Here is a 25,893-nt window from a genome sequence, read left to right on the forward strand (position 1 = left end):
GCCCTTGAAGCTACACAGTCATAAGACTAATATATATATATAAAAAAACAACTATAATATAATAAAAATGACTAATCAATTAATGAATCAATAAAATGAATATATAAATGAATATAATGATTACTATAAATAGGGCTGTAACGATAATCGCACGATGTCGTGAGGCGCGTTTAGTCAATGAAGCCGGTACTTTGATTAGTAATCAAAGTACGGGCTTCATTGACTAAACGCGCCTCACTACATCGTGCGATTATCGTTACAGCCCTAATTATAAATGATTAAATGAATGAAGAATAAATGAAGAATATATAAAAAGAAAGCAAAACACAACACAAATGTATGGTTGCCCTGAGGTAAAACACAGTTTGCATTTGAGGATCGTCAGATCCTTCACAGTGGAGAAAATAAATGGAAATTACAGAATGTTGAGTAATATTATAAATACATTATAGTTTTTAGACAAAGATTGAGGTATAAATAACAAAAACAGTTCTTGTTTCCATAACAAATTGGACATGTAGAACCATTGGATGATAGTCGCCTACACATTTAATGAAGATCAATCTCCTCAGTTTTCTTTATGTTTATTGTTAATTTATTGTTACTAAATCAGTCAACAAATTGGCTAATTTCTGACTGGAATATAATCCTAAAATTGTCCTGTGCACAAAGTAAACTTAAAATATATGTGCCACCTAACTATTTATTTATTGCACAAAGAAACAGGATTTAAAGTGACTTTCCACAAGCTTAACCTGCTCTGTTGAGGTGTGGTGGATTAAGGATCCATCCTTCATTTTATTATAATAACTACTTGTGATGCTCATCTGCTGATCTGAATAAAGACATCATACATTTTCCTAAATCAGATGGTAACACTTTATTTTGATAGTCCACTTCAGACATTCTACTGACAGTAAGTAACTTTGCAACTGCATGTCAAGTCAGAGTATTAGTAGACTGTCTGCCCAATATCTTCTAACACTCTTCTAAACTTAAAGTGTTTCATATGACATAAAGTATATGTCAACTTATTCTACTAACCCTAAACCTAACCTAACAGTCTGCTCTGTTAGTAGACCTGAGAGTTAGTAGACATGTAGTTGCAAATTTATTAGAATTAATTGACATGTAGTTGCAAAGTTACTTATAGTTAGTATAATGTCTAAAGTGGACTATCAAAATAAAGTGTAACCAATCAGATTACAGCTAGTGTCAAAGTTAACAGTTAATATAATAAATAATTTTAGCTGCACACATTTCAATGATAAGACTTTGCCTCTACTTTATCCCAAAACCAGAGTTATACCAAAACCGAAGCAATGGAAAACATCACAAAAAAATATTTAAATGAAGACAACATATCTTAGACGTGAAGAAACATACCCCTTGCAACCACAGTAATAAAAATAAACAACAATAGAATACATTGCAAGAATATTGTATTGCACTGTATATCAACTTATTTCACTTGTGTTATACTAGTTAAATGATTGCTTTGGAGTATGTGTATGTTTGATGCATTTTAGGGTTTTGTGTTGCATTATCCTGTCTTGTCAATCTTACTAAACTTTTAAACAAATAAAACTAAACTAAACTACATTATAGTGTTTTATCAAGTTCAGTCTCAAAAATAAAACCTAGAACAAATATGTTCTTGTAAATTGGCTTCAGTGCAATAAAACAAAGTTGAATGTATTATGTTTTACAGTGAATATTGTTTCTTGTAGGGTTTTTTTTTCTTATTTTATAATCACACTTTTGGGATCATCTGTAAGAAAACAATAAATCAAAGAAGGTAAGGTTAGAGAAGCGAACAGTGCTGTTTACAGTTCAAATCAGACACATTCAGCACATCTGATATCTATCAGTGAATGTAATTCTGTTAAAAATATTTATTTGCCATTAAGATGATTTGTCCGTGCAGACCTTAGTCTGATGTGATGTAAAGTCAGTTTTCACAACGTCTTACCTTATCTTTGCACAGCAGTCCTTCATTGTTTTTATTCTTCCTTATTGCTGTGAAAAATAATAATAATATTAATAAAAATCACACACGCACACAATTAAATGATAAAGGTCGTTATCAGGAAATATTTGACATTAGAATGCCGCAGATGACCAATCACAATCAAGTATTCCAGAGAGCCAAATAATAATTTTGCATTAAGCACATAATGTTTTCCTTTCACTATGTAATACTCACCATTTCTGGAGCTCCTGTGGTAAATCACAGCAGCAGCAGCTACAACAGTCACTAGCAGCAGAACAGCAGCACATATTCCTGCTACAGCAGCTGAAGACAGATCTGAATCTGGATTGATAAAGAGAGACAGTCATTAGTGCGAGAGAATCTGACAGTGTGTTTATATACCATATTCATTGGATATATTCCCTCTGTGGACACTTCTGCATGTTCAAAAGGTTTATGCCTATGTTATACGGAAACAGGGATTATTCCATATTTGAGTAGTTTTTGAAAGGTTTGGGAATAGTCTATGAGTTTGGTCTTCAGAAATATCAACAGACGCCTTTTCACGGTCTCATGATCTAATGATACAATAGTCAAATGTTAAATGTCATCATGTACTTTAAATTTGTTTATACAGCTGCCATGTTTCTGTTTGCCTTTCCACCATGTATACATGATTTGTTGAATTACACACTTGGAGGGAGCATGTTATGGGCTTCCCAAGACTACACCGTTGTAGTCTTGGGAAGTCTGTAAATAATTATTTCTGATGTCTTTATTATAAGCAGCAGGTGTTTAGGATGAAGTTTGAGTGATTTTAATTATAAAATTTTAAATATATGTTTAAATGAAATTCCAATGTTTAAACAACCGAAAAATCACATAAAGTGAAGTATAAAGTCAAGCTCCCCTCAAGAACAATGCATTTATATAATAAATATGTTGTACAAAATTATATGCAATCTATTAAAAGATAAAAAATGAAGGGTGAAAACATACCTAAGTCAAACTCCCTCTTCTCCATATGCGGTTCTTCATCAGTTTTGACTTGATCAGACAGATCAGCTGGAGTAAAAATAAAGATATAAAAAAATAAAGGAATATAAAACAACACATTAAAAAAAACAACATGAATTGAAAAAAATTATAATAAAATAAAATAATGGTGTGCAAAATCATGTTTTTAATTTCATGGTTCTAATATTTAATATTGTATATATAACATTTATTTCTTCAAAAGAAATTAATTAATAAATAAATACATTTAAAAAAAATTATAATAATAAAAAAAAACTTAGGGGTAAATTACATTGTGTGACTTACCAGTGACGATCATATTGAAAGTTTTTATGGTATCATCATGACTGTTGCTGATTTTTTTGGTGATTTTTGTGCTGTCACATTTGCGGTTTCTATTCAAGCTTTGCCTTTTGCCTGAACTCACGCTTCTGATGATCTCTGCTTCATAATGTCCAGCATGTTCAGATCTGATGTCTGTGATGGTCAGAGATCCAGTCTCGTAGTCCACCTTCAGTCTGTCTCTGAATCTCCCACCTTCACCATCATATAAACAGCTCGTATTGGGATGTCCATTGATCAGAGCTATGCGAGTGTCGTCAAAATACCATAGCATCTTGTCATGTTCTTTCTTTGTGATATCAGTGCGTAGAGTGACCAAATCTCCCTCCTTCACTGACACGGTCACCACATCACCAGACACACCTGGACACAAATAAATAATTACTAAATAATGTGTAATTAATATCTAATTCTTAATTGTAATGCAATGTTATGAATAAAACAGTTTGTAAGCATGCTTTCTCCTTATATAGAATCTTATTGGCATAAAGCATTCTTAAAGATTCTGTCAAGAACCTTTGTCCTGTGTAGGATCACAGAGATGCTGGAATCCATCCCAGTGTCTCAAGCTGTAAGGAAGGAAACACCTGAATGGATAGCCAGTTTCACAGGTGGCCAGGAACTAAGGAAACACAGCACTTAAATTAACAGGGAGTGTAATCAGAGAGAACAGAAAGAGGTGTGGCCTAATCAGATAACACAGAAACCAACAATAGGAAAAAACCAAGGAACCAAGGAAAAAGATAGGCAACACAGGAATAGGATATAAAAACAAAACCAAAGGCAACACAGGATGAGGATATAAAACAAAACCAAAAGTGGCTACATAATACTAACACATAACCACATGATATTAGACTAAAAAAATAAAACGTTTTAGAAAAGAACGGCAACATCACAGTTATCTGAATCAATGAGCATTAAGCTGTGTCGTCATCCAGGCGTTTCCCATACCATCGTGCTTTTGGTCAGTGCAGTCGGTGGAGAGCTACTGCGCCCGACTGCTCAATCCGACACAGCCGCCTCGCCGTCGCCAGAGTTTTTTTGGCACAGGTCAGCATGACATCAGAGCAAGGCGGACGTAACTCGGACACATTTCTTACCGGCATGCATCTTGTGGTGATCAGCGGTGATCAATTCTGCGCAGAATTTGCTCATCTCAAAGGAGCCTAGTGTCTGACTTGACAGCTCTGTTTATAACTCCGTCCGCGACTGCTCTCGGCTACTTTCGTTGATCGCCGTCTGTAGCCGTAGATGAAATCGAGCACATCTAATATCATGTTTGTCAGCGATACAGCTGTTCTACTTTGAAAGGTCAGAACTGTCCGTTTTGACTTAACTTATTTCACTCCTCTTCTCACTGCAACCGCCTACTCTCGCCTATACATTTCAGGCAAGGCGCATCTCAAAGGAGTCTAATGTATCGGAGCCAGATTTGTTTTGAGAAAAGCACGTGATCTATGACGTCCGGAGCTTCATTCATCTGAAAACCATGTGACTCCAGTATCTGGTTCAAAACGGAGCGAAGCGCCGTTTCCTTTATGTAATATTACATTTTAATGTGTCAGCATTGTTTTATTTTATTTATTTTTTTTAATCCTAATTTATATATTGAGCTCAAAAATGAACTTATGTCTGTAAAATGAAGTAACAGTATAAGGACTAAACAGATCATAGATTTCATTTATTTTACTTCTTTTAGTGCTAGTACATAAATGAATAACTTTGACAATGACCGTTATATACAATAAAATAAAACAAAGAATAATTTACAGAGCCAGATGTGAAACCAGCGGCTGTTATGGAACACAGCACTGTGGAAGGGCACGTCCTGATTTTGCTGAGTTAAATGTGTTCCTGGGTCAACATATTTTTTTGACCCTGGAACAACATTTTAATCCAAAAATTTAATCTTGACCACATCCCTACACCTAAACCTAAACTCACCTATGAGTAATCCCTAAAATCAGAGGAAATGATAGATGAATGACACTGATGTACAAGCACCAAATGCTGATTGTAAGCCTAAACTTCACAAAAACTATAAACTGTTTTTTCAAATCTGATTGGTTAATCACAATGTTGTTCCAGGGTCAACAAAGATGTCGATCCAGGAACATGTTGTACTTGGTAAAATCAGGTTCTGCCTGTGGAAGGTGTTATTCTTTTTTATGACTACTAGATGGCCACAAGATGAACCGTTTTGAAAAGCCTTGAATAATGAACACGTTTAAAAATTTAAAAAAAATTATAATAATAAAAAAAAACTTAGGGGTAAATTACATTGTGTGACTTACCAGTGACGATCATATTGAAAGTTTTTATGGTATCATCATGACTGTTGCTGATTTTTTTGGTGATTTTTGTGCTGTCACATTTGCGGTTTCTATTCAAGCTTTGCCTTTTGCCTGAACTCACGCTTCTGATGATCTCTGCTTCATAATGTCCAGCATGTTCAGATCTGATGTCTGTGATGGTCAGAGATCCAGTCTCGTAGTCCACCTTCAGTCTGTCTCTGAATCTCCCACCTTCACCATCATATAAACAGCTCGTATTGGGATGTCCATTGATCAGAGCTATGCGAGTGTCGTCAAAATACCATAGCATCTTGTCATGTTCTTTCTTTGTGATATCAGTGCGTAGAGTGACCAAATCTCCCTCCTTCACTGACACGGTCACCACATCACCAGACACACCTGGACACAAATAAATAATTACTAAATAATGTGTAATTAATATCTAATTCTTAATTGTAATGCAATGTTATGAATAAAACAGTTTGTAAGCATGCTTTCTCCTTATATAGAATCTTATTGGCATAAAGCATTCTTAAAGATTCTGTCAAGAACCTTTGTCCTGTGTAGGATCACAGAGATGCTGGAATCCATCCCAGTGTCTCAAGCTGTAAGGAAGGAAACACCTGAATGGATAGCCAGTTTCACAGGTGGCCAGGAACTAAGGAAACACAGCACTTAAATTAACAGGGAGTGTAATCAGAGAGAACAGAAAGAGGTGTGGCCTAATCAGATAACACAGAAACCAACAATAGGAAAAAACCAAGGAACCAAGGAAAAAGATAGGCAACACAGGAATAGGATATAAAAACAAAACCAAAGGCAACACAGGATGAGGATATAAAACAAAACCAAAAGTGGCTACATAATACTAACAGCCTTTCCAATGACGCCATATATTTAATTATTTATAAAATATTTCTGCTGAAAATGTTAAGCAGAATCAGTTTAATTCTAAATAAATTTATTTATTTATATATATATATATATATATATATATATATATATATATATATATATATATATATATCATGGTTTTAATATATTCAATGTGCTTTAATCAGGCAGATGACAATCAAATATATATCACATTCTCTTTAGACTACGTTTAAACCAGTGATGAGTAAGACATATAAAGATTGGCATGTGCGATAAGACTAAAGCGACCATAATGCGTTACATGTTACTGCAAGCTAAACAAACTGGCTAAATCGCCTTCCGCCATTTTCTAATCCAGAACAGAGAGAACTGAATAAAATAAATGCCATCCAGAAACACAGAATAAGGAAAATCGTGGAGTTGATGTCCTTTTCTATCTAGGGATGAGGTTACAAATTTAAGCGTCTTACCATGAGCGAGCAAAACAAACAGAGTGAGCGCAAAATAACATGCCATCATGTTAACCGCTGTGTCTGTAGAGTTGATTTCCATTGGCGTCGGTAGCTGATCTATAGCTTTCTTCTTCTGTTTCACTAAACGAACGCAAGAATAGCGTGTAAACAGTAATAACAGCGTGCAAATAATAATAAATTGTAAATAACATGAGCTATTTATCCAGATAAAATGACAATAATCATTATCTTGTGTGTCAAATCAAAATACGTGTATATCGACTATTGGTTACAATCGATTAAAAGAAAGTGAAAGCAGCGCAGCACATTTTACCAGGGAGTTTCCGCCGCATGTAAATGTCTTTTCACAAAGCGTCACACTGCAGCACATACAGTCAAAGTAAAACCTACTGTAATCATAGGTATTTATGCTACAAAAATGTAGAGTTAATCATTGTATAATTCACTATAATAATAATAATAATAATAATAATAATAATAATTCACTAATAATAATCACTAAGATCATCATCACTAATTTGGGGAAAACGGTCACAAACAAGATTCGTACCCTACATGCATTATTCATGAAATCTACTAAACTCCATTAAACACAACTGTCACATGTTTGATATTGAAAAGGTTTTTTTGTTGTTGTTGTTTTTTGTACTGTTCTCTGAGGTCCACTTATAATGTTATCAAAATGTTTACACCAAAAAAAAAAAAAACGTCAAAGTAATAGGTTATTTTCTGTCCTGTTTTTAAAACCCTCTGCATGCGCTCTGTTGGAATAGGCGTGACTGCCTGACTCGGAAGTAACGTCCAGCTGCTGGGGATAGTGTAGTGATGTTACATTCAACAAGGAAGCTCTGAAGCGTATGTATAAAAAACGACACATTTCACAATAAAGCACTAGGCTCGTTTGAGATGAGCAAATTCTGCGCAGAATCGATCACAGGTGATGACCGCAAGATGCATGCTGGTTAGAAATAGGCTCGTTTGAGATGCGCCTTGCCTCGCCTGAAATGTAAGCGAGAGTAGGCGGCTGCAGTGAGAGGAGGAATGAAATAAGTGCAGTCAAGACAGACAGTTCTGACCTCGAAGTGGAACAGAGACCCACGAGATCTAAGGCGGATATCGCGTTATCACACTCATGTGCTGTGTTGCTGATAAACATGATATAATTTCAGCTCTGTTGTTTTTATATGAAAATAAATATGATGAACAAGACACTCAAAGTGCTTGCTATTTAATTTCATACGAAAGGCGTATTTATCATCCATTTTTACTTTAATACAAACGTGTATTTTAGATTCACATCACATCTCACGCAGAGATCGCACTGGCATAGTGTTTGGGAATAATCTTGCATAATTTAAACACATAACCACATGATATTAGACTAAAAAAATAAAACGTTTTAGAAAAGAACGGCAACATCACAGTTATCTGAATCAATGAGCATTAAGCTGTGTCGTCATCCAGGCGTTTCCCATACCATCGTGCTTTTGGTCAGTGCAGTCGGTGGAGAGCTACTGCGCCCGACTGCTCAATCCGACACAGCCGCCTCGCCGTCGCCAGAGTTTTTTTGGCACAGGTCAGCATGACATCAGAGCAAGGCGGACGTAACTCGGACACATTTCTTACCGGCATGCATCTTGTGGTGATCAGCGGTGATCAATTCTGCGCAGAATTTGCTCATCTCAAAGGAGCCTAGTGTCTGACTTGACAGCTCTGTTTATAACTCCGTCCGCGACTGCTCTCGGCTACTTTCGTTGATCGCTGTCTGTAGCCGTAGATGAAATCGAGCACATCTAATATCATGTTTGTCAGCGATACAGCTGTTCTACTTTGAAAGGTCAGAACTGTCCGTTTTGACTTAACTTATTTCACTCCTCTTTTCACTGCAACCGCCTACTCTCGCCTATACATTTCAGGCGAGGCGCATCTCAAAGGAGTCTAATGTATCGGAGCCAGATTTGTTTTGAGAAAAGCACGTGATCTATGACGTCCGGAGCTTCATTCATCTGAAAACCATGTGACTCCAGTATCTGGTTCAAAACGGAGCGAAGCGCCGTTTCCTTTATGTAATATTACATTTTAATGTGTCAGCATTGTTTTATTTTATTTATTTTTTTTAATCCTAATTTATATATTGAGCTCAAAAATGAACTTATGTCTGTAAAATGAAGTAACAGTATAAGGACTAAACAGATCATAGATTTCATTTATTTTACTTCTTTTAGTGCTAGTACATAAATGAATAACTTTGACAATGACCGTTATATACAATAAAATAAAACAAAGAATAATTTACAGAGCCAGATGTGAAACCAGCGGCTGTTATGGAACACAGCACTGTGGAAGGGCACGTCCTGATTTTGCTGAGTTAAATGTGTTCCTGGGTCAACATATTTTGTTGACCCTGGAACAACATTTTAATCCAAAAATTTAATCTTGACCACATCCCTACACCTAAACCTAAACTCACCTATGAGTAATCCCTAAAATCAGAGGAAATGATAGATGAATGACACTGATGTACAAGCACCAAATGCTGATTGTAAGCCTAAACTTCACAAAAACTATAAACTGTTTTTTCAAATCTGATTGGTTAATCACAATGTTGTTCCAGGGTCAACAAAGATGTCGATCCAGGAACATGTTGTACTTGGTAAAATCAGGTTCTGCCTGTGGAAGGTGTTATTCTTTTTTATGACTACTAGATGGCCACAAGATGAACCGTTTTGAAAAGCCTTGAATAATGAACACGTTTCCGATACAATTGTGTTGAAAGCGTCGCTGGTCCAGAACGCTTCACTTCGCCATCACTAGCTAACACTTGTGTATGATGGTGGTGATTGAGGTTAAAACGCATAAATACTCATATCAAACATTCTGTTTAACACACAAAGCAATTTGATCACGTGAAAAAAAAAAAAAAAAAAAAAAGTTACTCACGCTGTAATGTCGGATCCAACACAGCCGACACAGCATCATCTTTTTTGAGCAGGATTCATCAAAATCCTGCTCAAATTGTACCTTATTTGTAAACAAATCCGCTGTAAAATGAAGTAAACAAAGAACCAAGTTTTTACTGGCGTGGTCATTAAAAAAAAAAACAAAAATCCATTCCTTCCTAATCAAAGGAAGGCAATGTAACTTGGCACTTGGCACAGCCTTAAACACAATGTGCAATGTGTAAGTCACAACAATGCACATTAACACTGTACATTGTGACATATTTTTTAGAAAGAAATAAAGAAAGAAAAGATCTGCAAATTTGTGATCCACTTCATAATTATTTTAGAGCTTGTTTTTTGCCAGAATTAAAATGGAGAATGTAGGTATACTGTGTGACGACTAACATTTGTGGTCAGAGCTAGTGCACTTTCAGTGAAGGGTGGTCAGATCCTGTTGGGGGAGGATTCACATACACACTAGATGGATATCTCACTTCTGTCATGTCAAGCAGCCTCAGACATTTCCAGCGTTATTGTTATACAGTGCTCAAAGAAAATGGTTCATGTTGCCATTTTGTTCTGCGTGTGTTTGTGCAAACTGGCTGGTAAGTATTGAATGTATGTTTTTGTGTTTCTGTCTGTGGTGCTGTTTTGTGTTCTCCTTATTTCACTTTGAAATAATTAAAGGGTACTAACCCTCGTAAAGTAAACCAACATAAAGTTACTAATCCTTAATCTGTGACTCTATTTGTCAGATGTGTTTGCTGATAGAGGTCAAGTGGAGTCAGTGTCAGTGCTGGAGGGAGATTCTATCACTCTAACTCTATACTCTAATGTGACTGAAATGATGGATGATGATCTGGTTCTGTGGAGGTTTGGATATAATAAGACTGTAATAGCTAAAATCGATGTAATAGAAGATAGCATCACTATACATGATGATGTTCTTGATGGGAGATTCAGAGACAGACTGAAGCTGGATGATCAAACTGGATCTCTGACCATCACAAACATCACAACTCAACATGCTGGACTCTATAAACTACTGACCAACAGTGTAAGCAAGAATTTCAGTCTCATTGTCTTCGGTGAGTTTAATATTTTTATCATCATAATTAAACTACATCATATATACTTAATCTTGAGAGACATATCTCAATATGTTTCAAATCTATCTTCAATAGACACCCAGCCTATTGAATACTTTAGATTGATTTATTATTATGAAGCTGACATCTCAATCACAAAAAAGTGTAAAATCTGAAATCACAATAGTATATTGTTTGTGAATGACAACACAAAATCTCCCTCAACACATCAAATACTATCAAAAACAGCCATTTTGTTTACGAATAATATTATTTAATCTGATTTTAATAATATTTCTCAGCTCGTCTGCCTGTTCCTGTCATCAGGAGTAACTCCACACAATGTTTATCATCATCATCATCATCTTGTTCACTGCTGTGTTTAGTGGTGAATGTGAGTCATGTGACTCTCTCCTGGAACAAAGGAAACAGTTTATTGTCCAGCATCAGTGTGTCTGATCTCAGCATCAGTCTCTCTCTACCTCTGGAGGTGGAATATCAGGATAAAAACACCTACAGCTGTGTGATCAACAATCCCATCAGCAACCAAACCAGACATCTCAACATAACGCAACTCTGTCAACGATGTTCAGGTACGGCAATGGTGATATTTGCATTTATTCCCTGATCTCAGTCTGCTGGTCATGTGCTGAAAGGATTGGTCAGTTTACCCTTACACAAAGAAATTCAGAGGGTAAAACACAGCTAATCTCAATGAGACATTTGGTGGATTTTGATATGCAAATTTGTAGAGTTGACCAATAAGTGGGTCTTCTGGATGCTAGAGGTTGATGGTATTTCTAGAAGACCCATTCTGAGACCCGTCAAGGACCGCTAAAGGCAAACACTTATAGGCCAAATTCAATGACACATCAGACCCAGAACATCAGTCCTTAGGGGTGAATGGTGTGCCTACAAGAGACAGCTTACCAGTACGATATGTAAGTGTCTGCCATAAAATATTATGTCTGCCATAAAAGACACTTTGTTCATCCAGGGACTGGTGCTCATACTCAGGATATTTAGCATGCATGGCAGAATTGCATGTTGGAAATATGTGACCCTGGACCACAAAACCAGTCTTTTGTGGCACGGGTATATTTTTAACAGTAGCCAACAATACATTGTTTGGGTCAAAATTATCGATTTTTCTTTTATGCCAAAAATCATTAGGAAATTAAGTAAAGATCATGTTCCACAAAAATATGATTGGTTTTGTGGTTCAAGGTCACATATGGCGTCATAGAGGAAATAGTACTCCTCACAATGATAGACTGGCACCACTGGTTATTTGTACGCCATTATTGTGGTGTCTTGGGTAGACTTTTCCATGATGTAAAAAAAAGCATGTGAAAATATGAGCAAGAAAATATAAATGTGTGGGATGCTGTACTGTTTTTGCAGTGATATGGACCAAACTCTGCATGACTTAACCCACTATTGTACTGTTTTCATTTTAATTTTTGGGTGAATCGCTCTCCAAATGCAATAAAATACAGTTTTATAAAGATTATTTATTATTATTATTATTATTATTATTATTATTATTATTATTATTATTATTATTAGATGATTGAATTTATTTCTCTAACACCAGTTAATCTTTTTTTACAACATTTGAAATGGCCTATTATCTGACCACACATTATGAAATGAAAAATATTCATGATGCTGTTATAAAATAATTTGACAGAGTATTAATACTTCATGATATCATTGTACCACTGTAGTTGAGGTCAAGAAACATATTAATGACACTTTTATAAAATCATTTGACAGAGTATTAGCACTTAATGATATTTTAATGGTAAATTCAATTTGTACCACATAATTGACACAATCATAATGGCCTCATGACTGTCAAAACCAACCACATGACAGCTTAGTGTAATGTTAACCCATAAAGCTAAGTAGTTTATTAAATTTGATAATGAATCTGCTATGTCATGTTAATGACAGATTTATGAAAGGTTATGATGTCTTGGTAATGTCAAGTTGTCATGACAAAGACACTTTGCATTAAAAATGACATAACTGAGCAAATGACACTTAATGACAGTAGTAATAAACATGCATAATATTCACGACATGTCTTATGCACACCCCTTCAAGTAAAGTGTTACCACAAGGACTGTAGGGAACAGAAACGCATTGTAATTCCACAACTGAAAAAAGCAAAAAGGGGAAGCGCAAGGCTATATAAACACAAATGAGGCACACCTGGGGAAGACAACTAGGCACCTGAGAGAACTACAGAGAACTACAAACATGGCACGCGAGACAGGAAGTGACACAAAAGACCTAACAATACATTGGAAACCTGTAACAGTTGATATTAGTGTTTACTTACATTTACTGAATTGATTGTAATGGCCAGAGCTGATTTCAGTGATAGATGATAATACATTAGAAATGTTATAAATTCTGTTTCTGTAAAAATACATTGACTTCCTGTAGTTTTTGTACCCAGTAGACTGACACTAATGATCATGTCTCTCTATCATTACAGGCTCTGTATCTCTAATAGCGTTGATCTCTGTTGCTGCCGTGGCCGGATCTCTGCTGATTGTAGCTGCAGTCGGGGTATTTCTCATGTGCAGGAAATGTTGTAAATCTAATCAAAAAGGCAAGTGTTTGGCTGTTATCTATAAAAAGACACTGCACAATGATCTTTACTTGTCTTGCTAACAAACACAGCATTCTGCACTTTTCAAACTGCATCAAAACACACTGGAAATACAAAGACAGAAATCCAATTATTTGTTAATTTAATGACACAGGAACTCAGTAACAAAATCCTACATGTGACCAGATTAAAATATCGGCCGCTGATCTAGTTAAGATTGAGTTGTTGATGTTGTTTAATGCATCTACTATTATTTTTCAAACAGTTCAAGATCCTGAAGAGATCACTTACATTGAGCCAACATTCAACAAAGCGAAGAAAACGGTACGATCATTTATTTATTATTATTTATTTATTTATTTATGTTGTTCATCTCTGTATCAATTTAGCAAGCAGTCAAATTTGTGTTTTTTACAGTATGTAAGGTGAAGACCTGGCAATAGGGCCGTTGCGTGACATAGATGGGATTTTTTCATAAATAGGACAATTTGGGACACGTGTGAGACTGATACATTTTCAACTGTTACGCTATGTAAATACTGATTACATCCGTTGGTATATGCGCTGATCTGTGTTTCTGAGCGTGCACATGCTGAAAGCTGCATCGATTTTTTTAAATTGGTTAAAATGAATTAGAGGTGTTTAACAATTAATCGCGATTAATCGTTTAACAGCTCTAAAATGAATGCAGAATATCGTGTTTTTCCATGTGCGCTTAACCATTTCCGTCGGTGGTCCTAGATCACTTGACGAGGTCCGCAAAAACGGTGCCGCAAAAATAATAAATAAAAAGCTTTCTTAAAAAGACAAAAGAATGCATGGACATTTTCTCAATATGGTCATTAAAAACCAACAGACTGATAAAAATGCGGAACAATTTCTTAATATGCGACGTGCGGGACAAGGGGTGTAAATGCTGTGCGGTACAAAGCGGGACAGGCCTAACAGTATATGACTGATCGTGACTCAGTGATAAACACAAAATAGCCATAAGGTCATCACTCAAATCCCACAATACACAAGGCGATAATTTTACCATAACAAGGAATGAATAACACAACAACAGATCAATTTATTTATTTATTTATTTATTTATTTACAGAATGTTAAAGAGGAAGCTCAAGTAGAGTATGCACCAATCGCCATGAGAAGATACAATATAAATCCAGCTGAAGACGAACACACCTAGTGTTCATTTGGCTAAAACAACAAGGAAACACATGATTTAGTAGTGGTCAGAGACTCTATACAAAGTGATCAGATGGCCCCTGAAACAGATAGAGTTCAGCTCTCTTTGGAGGTCCCTGGCAGCTCTGGCCCCACTATCTGCTCAGTTTGTGAGTCAAACTGAAACCTGCTGTGCTCAAATTTCTTCACAGCTGTACAAAAATTACAGTCAGACCTTTCGGGCATATAAATGGCCTCTTCATAAGAATGTATGCAGCTACATTTTTGTGGTTGATGTTAGTTTGTGAGTGTGTCTGAGGTGTTAGCTGTGTGTCTGTTTGAACAGCGTGTGGTTAAAGGGCTTATTCCATTCCTGTTCACATGAAACCCACAGTTTGACGTCAGCCGTATACAAAGCTTTATTACAAATGTTGAATCTATTAATATTGTCTAACAAATCTAAGACGATCCTTTCTCTTAGATATTGATATTGCTGTGTGAATGTGAAAAGTGAAAATACCATGCAATGTAATGTGAAATATCAAATATGATACTTACTCATATGCATCTCTCTCCATGACCTCACAGTCACACTGTTACATGCCAGATAAGCAGTGATAGTTTCAGTGGCTTTTTTTAGCTCCAGTAAAAAGAAGTTACTTCTGAGAAAAAGAGTTCTTGACGTCACAAATTTTTTTCCATGAAGGTCATATCCTGATTTTTTTTTTTTTTTTTTTTTTTTTTTAAATAAATGCAATCTTTGTGGGCTTGTAGTGTGATAATGATTCATAACACCATCACCCTTACCATACCTGGAAAAAACGCCTCTAAAGGGAAAAACAATTACATGTAAAACTGGAAAAGCTGTCAATGTGGAAAGATGATTATACAATTTAACAACGAACTGGCCATGTAAACCAGACAAATCTTGACACTTGGTACTTTAGTTAGAAAGTGTACGCACCACTAATTATAGCACCATCTAGTTAGGGGTGGAGGAAAAAATCGATTCACATATGAATCGCCATTCAGTCTTCTAGCGATTTGCATAGATTCACAAATTTTAAAAATCTATTTTCTAGTTAATACAATAATAATAATAATAATAATAATAATAATAATAACATGATGTTGTCAGAATAAAACAGCAACAGAAGAAGAAAAACATATACCTCCTGACCCATTTTCAGCAAGGGCTAGTATTTGGAAAAATGATATATTAATTATTGATCTATTGCTATTATGGGAAGTAGGCATGTGCCCAAACATTGAAATAAAATGGAAAATGAACAACACGTTATATGGATCCACTAAAGGGACATTGTTAGCCACTTGCTAGCCGTAGACTGTTGCATGAGAGTACGTAATATATATTTCACTCACCACATAAACAGAGTAAAGGAGAGACGGCTGATAGGACAATGGCGAATGATTTGCAGATCCTGAGCACTGCTGACAAATGTGTGGTAAGTAGGCCTACTGCCACTCCGTGTGATCGTGAATCTTGAAAGTGAAAGTAAAACGCAAGAGCGCATTCAAAATTCCAATGCCCCGCATATTAATAACGCTTCCCTATGCCTGTAATTTATATACAATATAATTACCCAATGATATAATTACAAAATAAATAATTTTTATATTTTTATCCATCTCATATTTAGGGGTTTCATAGCACATGCCATTTCCTATCTAAACATGGTATGATCAGATTTGGACACATTCCTAATCTGAAGTGTAAAGTATTGTTGATTTATTAGGAAGTTAATAGTAAATAGGAAACACTGATTTGCTCACTCAGGACTACCCATACTATAGGCTGGTGTGATTTTGTGTTAAAATACTGGTGCATTTGATGTCCATTGTGAAAAAAAAAAAAAAAAGATTTGATTAACCCTTTCACTGGTTAGTTTAAAATATTCTATCTGACCCCCCAGAGTGAGTTTTTTTTAGGCGACCGTTATTTTAGAAGGTTCACTTTATTGTTTCCATGGCGACGCGTCATGATTGACACCGCAGCCACTATAGCGCTGTATGACAGACGTATCGCTTTTATTTCGTTTTTCCTTTTTTATTCAAAATATTCACATTTTTGCTTACCATGTTTTCAACTATCTGATATTCCGATTCCCGAATACGTGTAAGTGAGTGTATTTTGCCGTTTTAAAACCTTTATAAATGATCTGGATCGTGATCTATATCGTGAGATAAGCGCCGCCATGTTTGTTCGCGCTGCCGTTCAGAGTCCTGTCAGCCGGATTTACAACACATAAAATCACCAGTTTCTCCCGAAATACATGCAAGTAAGTAGCTGGTGAAGTGGGAAAGGAATGGAGTGAATTATATCATTATACTTATACATTATGTGTATCTGATACAAATCAAACACGTCGGCAAATTATACTTGAATGGATTGTTATTGCTGCTTTCATATACATCTGTGTGTATTTTACAAACTCTAAATGTATTGATTTACTAGTACGTATGTGTATTTAAATTCCTGAAACCTAAAATAAACGTTAAGTCGTTTAAAACACTGCACAATTGTGGTTATATGACAAGCGCAGCAAGCGTCTCTCTCTGGCTCAGGGCCAGCCAACGAACGAAAACACAGTTTGAATTTGGCAGTTGCGTGACGTCACCGAACGTTCTAAATCCAAGTGGCAACCTCCCGGTCTCCCTCTTGAAGCCAACACCGAAGTGACTAAAACTGCAATTCATCGAGTGGCCGCTAGAGACTGGCTGCAAAAGGGAGTCAATCCCATATACTTCCCATGTTAAAATGATCAACTTCACAGCAGAAAAAAATATGTTTACAGCCTGGTTCAAAAAGTGGTTTTGGTCTATATCGCTAATTTTGCCCTTCATGTCAACTGTGAGGGGGGTGAATTTTTTTATAACTCATCCGTTTAATTTATATTAAGCCTTAAAGTTCTACATAATTTAGGGCGTGGCCACTTAAGTGACAGGTGAATTGCCGCTGCTGTCACCACCGGCGCGCTAGGCGGGCGTGGTTTTAGCAACCAGCTCCACCCACGTCCCGCCTATTTGCCCATTTTCGATTATCCGGGAGTGACGTGCAATGACGCGATTCCTAGATGGCGATGGCTGACTCCCGCCCACTAAAAGCTTCAAAAATGCTCTTCAGAAATCTACGGGTGACGTCACGGACACTACGTCCATGTTTTTTACAGTCTATGTCTAAATCCCATATGTGGGACCGTACTGCTCAAAGGGTTAAAATCAATTTTTAATCTAATTATGACCACAATAATAGGGTGACCGGATTAGATTACAAAATCCATTTTTGGTTTTGATCTGGATGATATGAACTAGAGATAAATGAACCTATGTTGTCAACAAAAACATTTAGTGTGTCACAAATCCAGTCGGTGCAGCCAATCACACACACTAGAAATACCAGGCCCTAACCAACATTCAGGGCCAAGTATTGTTAGGGTTTATCACTGTGTTAGCGATAGCTGCATTACGGAGCCAGTTCCTCGTCCTAGTAGTCAAGTCTAGTCAGCAACCAGACTTAACCCTTTCACTGGTGAGTTTAAAATATTATATCTGACCCCCCAGAGTGAGTTTTTTTAGTCGACCGTTATTTTAGAAGGTTCACTTTATTGTTTCCATGGCGACGCGTCATGATTGACACCGCAGCCACTATAGCGCTGTATGACAGACGTATCGCTTTTATTTCGTTTTTCCTGTTTTATTCAAAATATTCACACACTTGCTTACCATGTCTTCAACTATCTGATATTCCGATTCATGAATACGTGTAAGTGAGTGTATTTTGCCGTTTTAAAACCTTTATACATGATCTGGATCGTGATCTATAACGTGAGATGGGCGCCGCCATGTTTGTTCGCGCTGCCGTTCAGAGAGTCCTGTCAGCCGGATTTACAACACGTAAATTCACCAGTTTCTCCCGAAATACATGCAAGTAAGTGGCTGGTGAACTGGGAAAGGAATGGAGTGAATTATATCGTTACTTACATTATGTGTATCTGATATAAATCAAACACGTCGGCAAATTATACTTGAATGAATTGTTATTGCTGCTTCCTTAGACATCCGTGTGTATTTTACAAACTCTAAATGTATTGTTTTACTAGTACTTATGTGTATTTAAATTCCTGAAACCTAAAATAAACGTTAAGTCGTTGAAAACACTGCTCAATTGTGATTATATGACAAGCGCAGCAAGCGTCTCTCTGTGGCTCAGCGCCAGCCAGCGCGCGAAAACACAGTTTGAATTTGGCAGTTGCGTGACGTCACCGAACGTTCTAAATCCCATATGTGGGACGGTACTCCCAGGGGCACAGAAAATAGAATCCCATATGTGGGACCTTACCGCTCAAAGGGTTAACATCTAGACATCTTTCTAGACAGGTTTCAATAGTCACTATTGTGAATACTGCCACCTAGTGGTTCAAGAAGCTTCACTGTACTTTTATTAAACATCAACATGGGAAACAGAAGGTATGAGGCTGCTGTCACTTTAAGCCTGTATGCATGGATCCGTTTTTGTCATGAACTGCTTGGAGACACTTAGATTGAAGATCTAAGTACAGTAGTTTATTGAAAGGCAATCCACAATCATAGACAATTATCAGGCAAACGTCATATCATGGCACAGATAATCCAAACAACTACAGAAAACTAAAAAAAATAAATAAATAAAATAAGTGAGTTTATATAGGCAGAGAATGATGAGATAACAAGCAACTTGTGAAAACAATCAGGTATGATAAGCCAGGGTGGGCAATGGGTTATAGGAAATGTAGTCTGTGACTGAATAGCAGTGGTCTGGGGAAAAGTGCTCTCTATTGGCTTTTCTGGGACACTGGCTGGAGATTGTGACAGTTATATTGACACACATCTGATAGTTTCTTAACTGTTTCCTTTCACTTAACTGACTGTGTTTACAAAAATACTCGCCAAGATAAGATTTTTGACATAATTATCTGTATATTTGCTAAAGAACATGCAAAAGAGAACTCAATTTGCTACTTGTGTGCAGTCCGAGAAGCGGTTTTTCATGTGCATGCACATCAGGCGAATTTTCTTCTTATGATGTTTTTTTGAGGAAAAAGAACTGGCCTGATTGTTGGCATTTGTTTTGAATGGGAATAAAACCTCTGCCGATTGTGTTAAAATTCTCTCTGATTATGTGAGATCTCTCCTTCTGTAAGAAAAAAAAAAAGAGAAGGTAAAGAGAAAGAAATATACAATGTTTACTGTTAATAAGATTACGTTTTATTCAGTTTACAGCAATAGTACAGTGTCTTACCTCATACTGGGACTTTCAGCAGTGGCTTAGACTTGTTTTTCTTTATGTCTTCTGTTAAAAACACACACACACAGACAATTAAACCATTATTTTGCCTAATAAAGATGATGTTTTCCTCTTACTATAGTGTATGTCTGTGATACTTGCCCTTATTAGAGCTCTTGCAACAAAAATAAATCACACCAACAACAGCTGCAGCCATTAGCAGAACAACACCAACACCAGCACATATTCCCGCTATAAGATTTAGGGACAGTCCTGAAGAGAAACACAGTCATTAGTGTGAATGAACAAAAGCAAAATAATGAAGGAAAAAAAGGAAGGGAGGAGAAAACATACTCTTTTCACACTCTTTTACTTTCCCCATAAGGTACGATTTTTTACTGATCTTGTCTGGACCAGACAAATGGGCTGGAAAACACAATGGAATAACAAAGAAACAAAAAATACACAATTTATTATTTTATTTCTATGGACTTACTGTGCACTATTACTATGCTGTTGGCTTCTTCTTAAGTTGAAAATCTCATTTTACAAATGAAGAGTTAAGATGCTAAACCAGCTAAAAGGCATCTCGGTCAAAATTGAGATAATGATACGGAGTGAATGCTCCTGACAGATTCCAGTCTCAGCCCAATCAGAAATACCAGTACTTACATAGAAACCTATACAAAGTAGCCAGAAAGAAATGCTAAATTTTAAGAAATACATCTGATGGATTTAGAGGCTTGCTTATGAACTCTTAAAATATCCCATCTTGTAAAATCATTACCACCACTCCCTATGCGCAGAGTGCGCATGATTGCAAATTTAAAAGTGAAAGTTAAAAGCAAGTGCGCTATCTACACTTATTACTATTAGGTTGGATTGAGAAAGCATCACTGACAAATATCTTATTTTGTAAAATAAAACCGCCGCTCCCTGTGCGCATAGTGGATATAGTTGCAAATTCGAAAGTGAGTGTGCTACTTACACTTATTATTATTAGGTTGGCTTGAGAAAGTGGCATTGACAAATAATTTATCTTGTATCGATATTCGAAAGTGAAAGTGAAAGTAAAAAGTGAGTGCGCTACTTTCACTTATTATGATTAGGTTGGCTTGAGAAAGAGTCATTAACAAATATCTCATCTTATAAAATCATTACCGCCGCTCCCTATACGCATGATCGCATGATCATGAATTTGAAAGTGTGTGCGCATTCAATCCCCTAATATTGATAGTAGCTCCCTGATGCCTGCAAATTATAAACAATTTAATTACCCAACAATATAATTGTGAGATAATGCATTGAAACTTTTTTTTTTCTATCACATATTTTTCCATCACCATGTTTCTTTGAGGGCTCTGTGAAATGCATCATTTCCTGGGGATGCAAATAGCCATCAGTAATTACCTTCACCACTTTCTAGCCATAATTGTCAAGCATTCTAGCAACCAAAACTTAAAGAGACATGGGGGACAAGAGACCATAGACATGTAATGTGGTCAAGACCTCCCTGCAACTACTTTAACTGTAGGTTTCCCTGAAAATAATTGCACACCTTAAATCGTTCATCAGGCAGTGACTTACCAGTGACAGAAACACTGAATGTTTTTATGGTGTTGCTGATGTTGACCATTTTCCTGATGATTTTTGTGCCGTCACACTTGCTGGTTTGGTTCAAGCTTTGGCTGGTTCCTGAGCTCTTGTTTTGGATGAAATTTGCTTCATAACGTCCACTGTGTTTAGGTCTGATGTTTTTGATGGTCAGAGATCCAGTTGCATAGTCCACCTTTAGTCTGTCTCTAAACATCCAACCTTCACCATAATACACACAACTCTTACTGGGTTCTCCACTGATCAGCACAATCAGAGTGTTGTTAAAATACCACAGCATCTTGTCATGTTGTTGTTTGGTAACATCAGAGTACAAAGTGACTGAATCTCCTTCCATCATTGACATTTTTACCACATCATCACCAACCACACCTGGAGACAAAAAATAAACAATAAATATAGCTACAAGCAGCAATTAAGAGACCAAGGACTACAGAAGCAAGCATCAGAGTCATTAACGCATCATGCCATCAAATTTGCGGTATACGAAAACGGTTTTGTCTATGGACATGATGAAATCCATAACTTTTTACCTGCATGGTCTAAAGATGATCTGATTTGAATTTGGTGAAAATCAGGTCAACACTTTGCACTTTTGCTACAGATCAACAAAATTGCTATCTGTGTGTTTGGTGTGACACAAGGAATCTATTGAGGCCAGTTTCATGGCAACAGGCAAAATTAACCAAAAGCTATTTGCATATTTGAAAGGTCGTGATAACTGACCACAAGGTGGTGCTCTCTGAAAACCTTTTGAGAGCATTCAGGGTATGGTGCTGATGACACAGCAAGAGTTCTGTAATGGTCCACCAACGCATTTGTAAAATATTGTAATTTATATCATAACACTGTATTATAGTTAATGCCAATTTCATGTTTTGTTCAGTTATAACACCACCACTTTTTTTATGTGTTCTCAGAATGTGCCCATACATACATGTTCCATATTTGGTGAAAATTTCTCATTTTGTTTTTGAGTTATAGACACTTATATCTATAAAAAAAAAAAAAAAAGACCAATTTCTGACTTTGTATTTTTTATTTATTTATTTATTTTATTTTATTTTTTTTTTTGTGCAACTTATCAAAATTTTGATCTTTGGCCATCAGCATATAGCCAATGTTTTTTAATGTCCTCAGACTAATGGTTTTGAAGATATCTCTGAATCTCTAAACTATCTCTGAAAGATTCAGGAATCTAAAGAGATGACTTCTGTGAAAACAACATCTAAAGTTATAAGTATGTACATAATTGATTCTACCACTATGTGTTGCCAGCATAAAACTTTGCAGGCTTCTTCTGGGCATCATGCCGATGACCCATGCTGAGTTTCGTAACATAATGGCCGGCACACATAATGGCCAGTATGGGAAAGTGGACTCAGTTTGAAATACTGAATCTAATGAGACAGATTTTATGATTTTTGGGCAAACTGTTTAGAAGTTATGAACAACAATAGCCATTTTTCTTATCTCCTGACCATGAAGTGGTGCTGTGCCAAAACTGTGTAGGTCATGGTTGTTTTAAACACACACCAAGTATGGCCTGAATAAAACAAAGCATGGACACTTACAGCCTCATGTTCGATTTGGCAAGCTTTTTGTCAAATTCGTTGAGGACCTGTGTAAATTTTGGTAAAAACTGAACAAACCATCTAAGACAATTTCGAAAAAGGTTTCTCGAAAAATTAAAAATGGCAGAAAAATTATTGGAAAAATGATGGAAAATTATGTCATAGAGTGCAATCGAAACAGCAATGAGCAGGAATCAGATGGATAAACAAATTCTAGCCCCTACATTTTAAAATTTCTTAGCATAAACATGAGGGGACCCCTAATTACATCACGAATACAAGTAAATGTGTATATATATTTTTTTAATAATACAAATATTGCAAAAATCTGGAAAATAGTTTGAACATACAGAATATTAATATTTTCTTTATTCCAATGAAATCCTTTAATTATTCTTAATTATTACTAGTGTAAATGCTGTGGCATAAATATTTTTTATAACAAACCTTTCATAACTCATCATTTAAGTCTGTTTGATTTAAGTTTAAAATTAAAATGTGGTGTAATTTAATGTGTAGCAAATGTATTTTGAAGTTAAAATATTAGGCACAAGAACACATTATAGTTGCCCGACAGGATGCTGATTAACAGATGCTTTACAAGGCTCTGCTGCATTAAAAGTTGTCATTATTCATGTTTAAAGCCAAAAGACTTTTAAAATTGATTTTTTCAAGGATCTCTTTTCATGATAAGCAGCCAATGAGTTCTCACAGCGTGAACCAGACATGCCAATGGAATAAAATCATGGACCATTAAAATTAAGATAAGGGGTTAGACAAGAAATTACAGTAGGAGAAAGACAGCTTTGACATGAAATTAAACTGTTCGCTTAAAGAATAAAGAGTAGTAAATAGAAAGCTGCGTGACTTACCATTAACCAGAAACACAAACAGAGTGAGAACAAAATAGATTTCCATTATTTCATCTGGTGTTCACCTGATAAATCAAAGCAACAAACAGTAAGAAACAGAGACACATACAGTAAAGAATAAAGGGCACATATTACACATTGTTCCTGGTTACATGATAAGTATGCTAGTAACCCAGGCTGATGTGTGCTTCAAATTCCAAAGGTGGTATAGATAAGATATTGACAATGTAATTATGATCAGACATGATTATAACTGAATATGTTGGACTAGTTGGCTCTGCTGAAAAATACCTTAAACCAACATTGTTTGCTAGTACCTGGCTTGTTTGCTGCTTTTAAAGAAGTTTGAGCACCTATCAGCTGGTTAGTTCTAGAGACCATCTACATCAGAATAAACCTGCAAAGATGATTTATTAGTGATGCTACGTATGAAACAAAGGCTAAAGTGCATATATCGAGTATGCAGCAGAATTTAAGTTCCATATGGAACTATATCCTGTTTCTCAAGTTTCTCAATCACAGTGATATCACAGTATGAGTGCACGTCCAGCCAACAGATTTTCGTTATAAGAACATTCTCCAAACATATACAACTGACTTGATGAAATCAACTGAAATGAAAGACATTAAATCTCATATGATCTCAGCCAAGTATGATTCAAGAACTCCACAAACAACATCACCAGCTTCAAACATTATTAACATACAGAACATCTACAAAAAGCACTTATTGAGAATTAACAGATTTAGATGATGATGATGTTTTCTTTTTTGTGGTGATTAGTGTTTGCTTTAGTTGGGCTCTTCACAATTGGCTTTATAACATTATATATCATCACCTAGATTCAGCAGTTTTTGTGAGGAGTTATTAATCTAAAGTTTTTAATTATAATAGCTCTGTGATTATACAGTATAGGATTCAGCAGTGCCATTTGATTTTCCATCAAGTGCCATAATAATTTATGAAGGATTTTAAAAGCCTGATAAGACACAAACATTATGAACTGCTTTGTCGTTTAAACACGGAAAGAAATCAAGAAGCAGTCGCTATATCACTGGCAAATGAAAAACTGGTCAGTATTTATATATTTATTAAATTTCAATATGAACCAAACATTGAAAGTTGGCATTCTGTGGAGGAAGACTGAAGAAATGGAAAGATGGCTTGTATGCTTGTTTTTGTTTAACAATGACATTTTATTTTGTTGGTGGTTTGTAGGTTGGTTTATGTCTTCAGTATTTCATTCAAGCATGTGGGTGGTGCTGAAATGGCACTTTTATTTGATTGGTCAAACTGCCATGCACTGTAACTTAAATAACTTAAAATAATTTGTAACCTGGCTGCCTTAAAATTTTAAATTCAGTCTACTCAAAAAAAGTTTATTCATCTTGAAATGTTAAATTATACTAAGTGACATCTTAGATACTTGAGTTGAATCAGCTTAAAATTTTAAGGCAGCTGGGTTACTTACCCATCTGTTAAGTTTAGCAAACACAAATAGTTGTTCCCCTTCAGTCGTTTCACTACGACGTTACATATGGGAACTCGCTTGAGAGTCCAATCATCTCTGAGCCTTATTCAAAAGGCCAATGAACATTCATGAACATTGGCGAGTGGTATTTGCATGCCGAGCCACTCCCCCGTACATACGGGTATATAAGATGGCGGAATGCAACCACTCATTCAGATTTTCGCTTCGGAGCCTCGTCTCGAGCAAAAAGAAAAAAAAAAAAAAAAAAAGAGTTCCT

At 36.0% G+C, this 25,893-nt stretch overlaps 2 protein-coding genes across 4 annotated transcripts; both read right to left on the reverse strand.

The window, feature by feature from the left end:
* Positions 1-241: 241 nt before the first annotated feature.
* On the reverse strand, positions 242-7,312 carry LOC127159289 (uncharacterized). 2 transcript variants are annotated; one of them, XM_051102166.1, is made up of 8 exons: positions 6,975-7,311; positions 6,181-6,286; positions 5,629-6,027; positions 3,296-3,694; positions 2,972-3,037; positions 2,207-2,314; positions 1,973-2,019; positions 242-1,771 (listed from the first exon to the last, which is right to left on the reverse strand). In XM_051102166.1, exons 1-8 carry the CDS (start codon positions 6,975-6,977, stop codon positions 1,754-1,756), a joined length of 1,146 nt encoding a protein of 381 aa, XP_050958123.1. In that variant the 5' UTR covers positions 6,978-7,311; the 3' UTR covers positions 242-1,753. The 2 variants fall into 2 exon arrangements, with proteins under 2 accessions (XP_050958123.1, XP_050958125.1); XM_051102168.1 differs by lacking the exon at positions 6,181-6,286 and having other exon boundaries at positions 6,975-7,312.
* Positions 7,313-19,276: 11,964 nt separating this feature from the next.
* LOC127159291 (uncharacterized) lies at positions 19,277-24,279 on the reverse strand. 2 transcript variants are annotated; one of them, XM_051102171.1, is made up of 6 exons: positions 24,145-24,279; positions 21,672-22,070; positions 20,439-20,510; positions 20,247-20,357; positions 20,100-20,150; positions 19,277-19,994 (listed from the first exon to the last, which is right to left on the reverse strand). In XM_051102171.1, exons 1-5 carry the CDS (start codon positions 24,188-24,190, stop codon positions 20,101-20,103), a joined length of 678 nt encoding a protein of 225 aa, XP_050958128.1. In that variant the 5' UTR covers positions 24,191-24,279; the 3' UTR covers positions 19,277-19,994; position 20,100. The 2 variants fall into 2 exon arrangements, with proteins under 2 accessions (XP_050958128.1, XP_050958129.1); XM_051102172.1 differs by lacking the exon at positions 20,439-20,510.
* Between the last annotated feature and the right edge of the window lie 1,614 nt (positions 24,280-25,893).

This window comes from Labeo rohita, unplaced genomic scaffold (assembly GCF_022985175.1).
Source record: "Labeo rohita strain BAU-BD-2019 unplaced genomic scaffold, IGBB_LRoh.1.0 scaffold_206, whole genome shotgun sequence".
Lineage (NCBI taxonomy): Eukaryota > Metazoa > Chordata > Actinopteri > Cypriniformes > Cyprinidae > Labeo > Labeo rohita.

Coding starts and splice junctions, on each gene's coding strand:
- LOC127159289 (XM_051102166.1), bottom strand. Junction 3,038..3,295: donor TTTCAATATGATCGTCACTG/GTAAGTCACACA, acceptor TTTTTACTCCAG/CTGATCTGTCTGATCAAGTC. Junction 2,020..2,206: donor CCACAGGAGCTCCAGAAATG/GTGAGTATTACA, acceptor TATTTTTCACAG/CAATAAGGAAGAATAAAAAC.
- LOC127159291 (XM_051102171.1), bottom strand. CDS start 24,190: ATGGAAATCTATTTTGTTCTCACTCTGTTTGTGTTTCTGGTTAATG. Junction 22,071..24,144: donor GTTTGTGTTTCTGGTTAATG/GTAAGTCACGCA, acceptor TTTTGTCTCCAG/GTGTGGTTGGTGATGATGTG. Junction 20,358..20,438: donor AGTAAAAGAGTGTGAAAAGA/GTATGTTTTCTC, acceptor GTTTCTCTTCAG/GACTGTCCCTAAATCTTATA.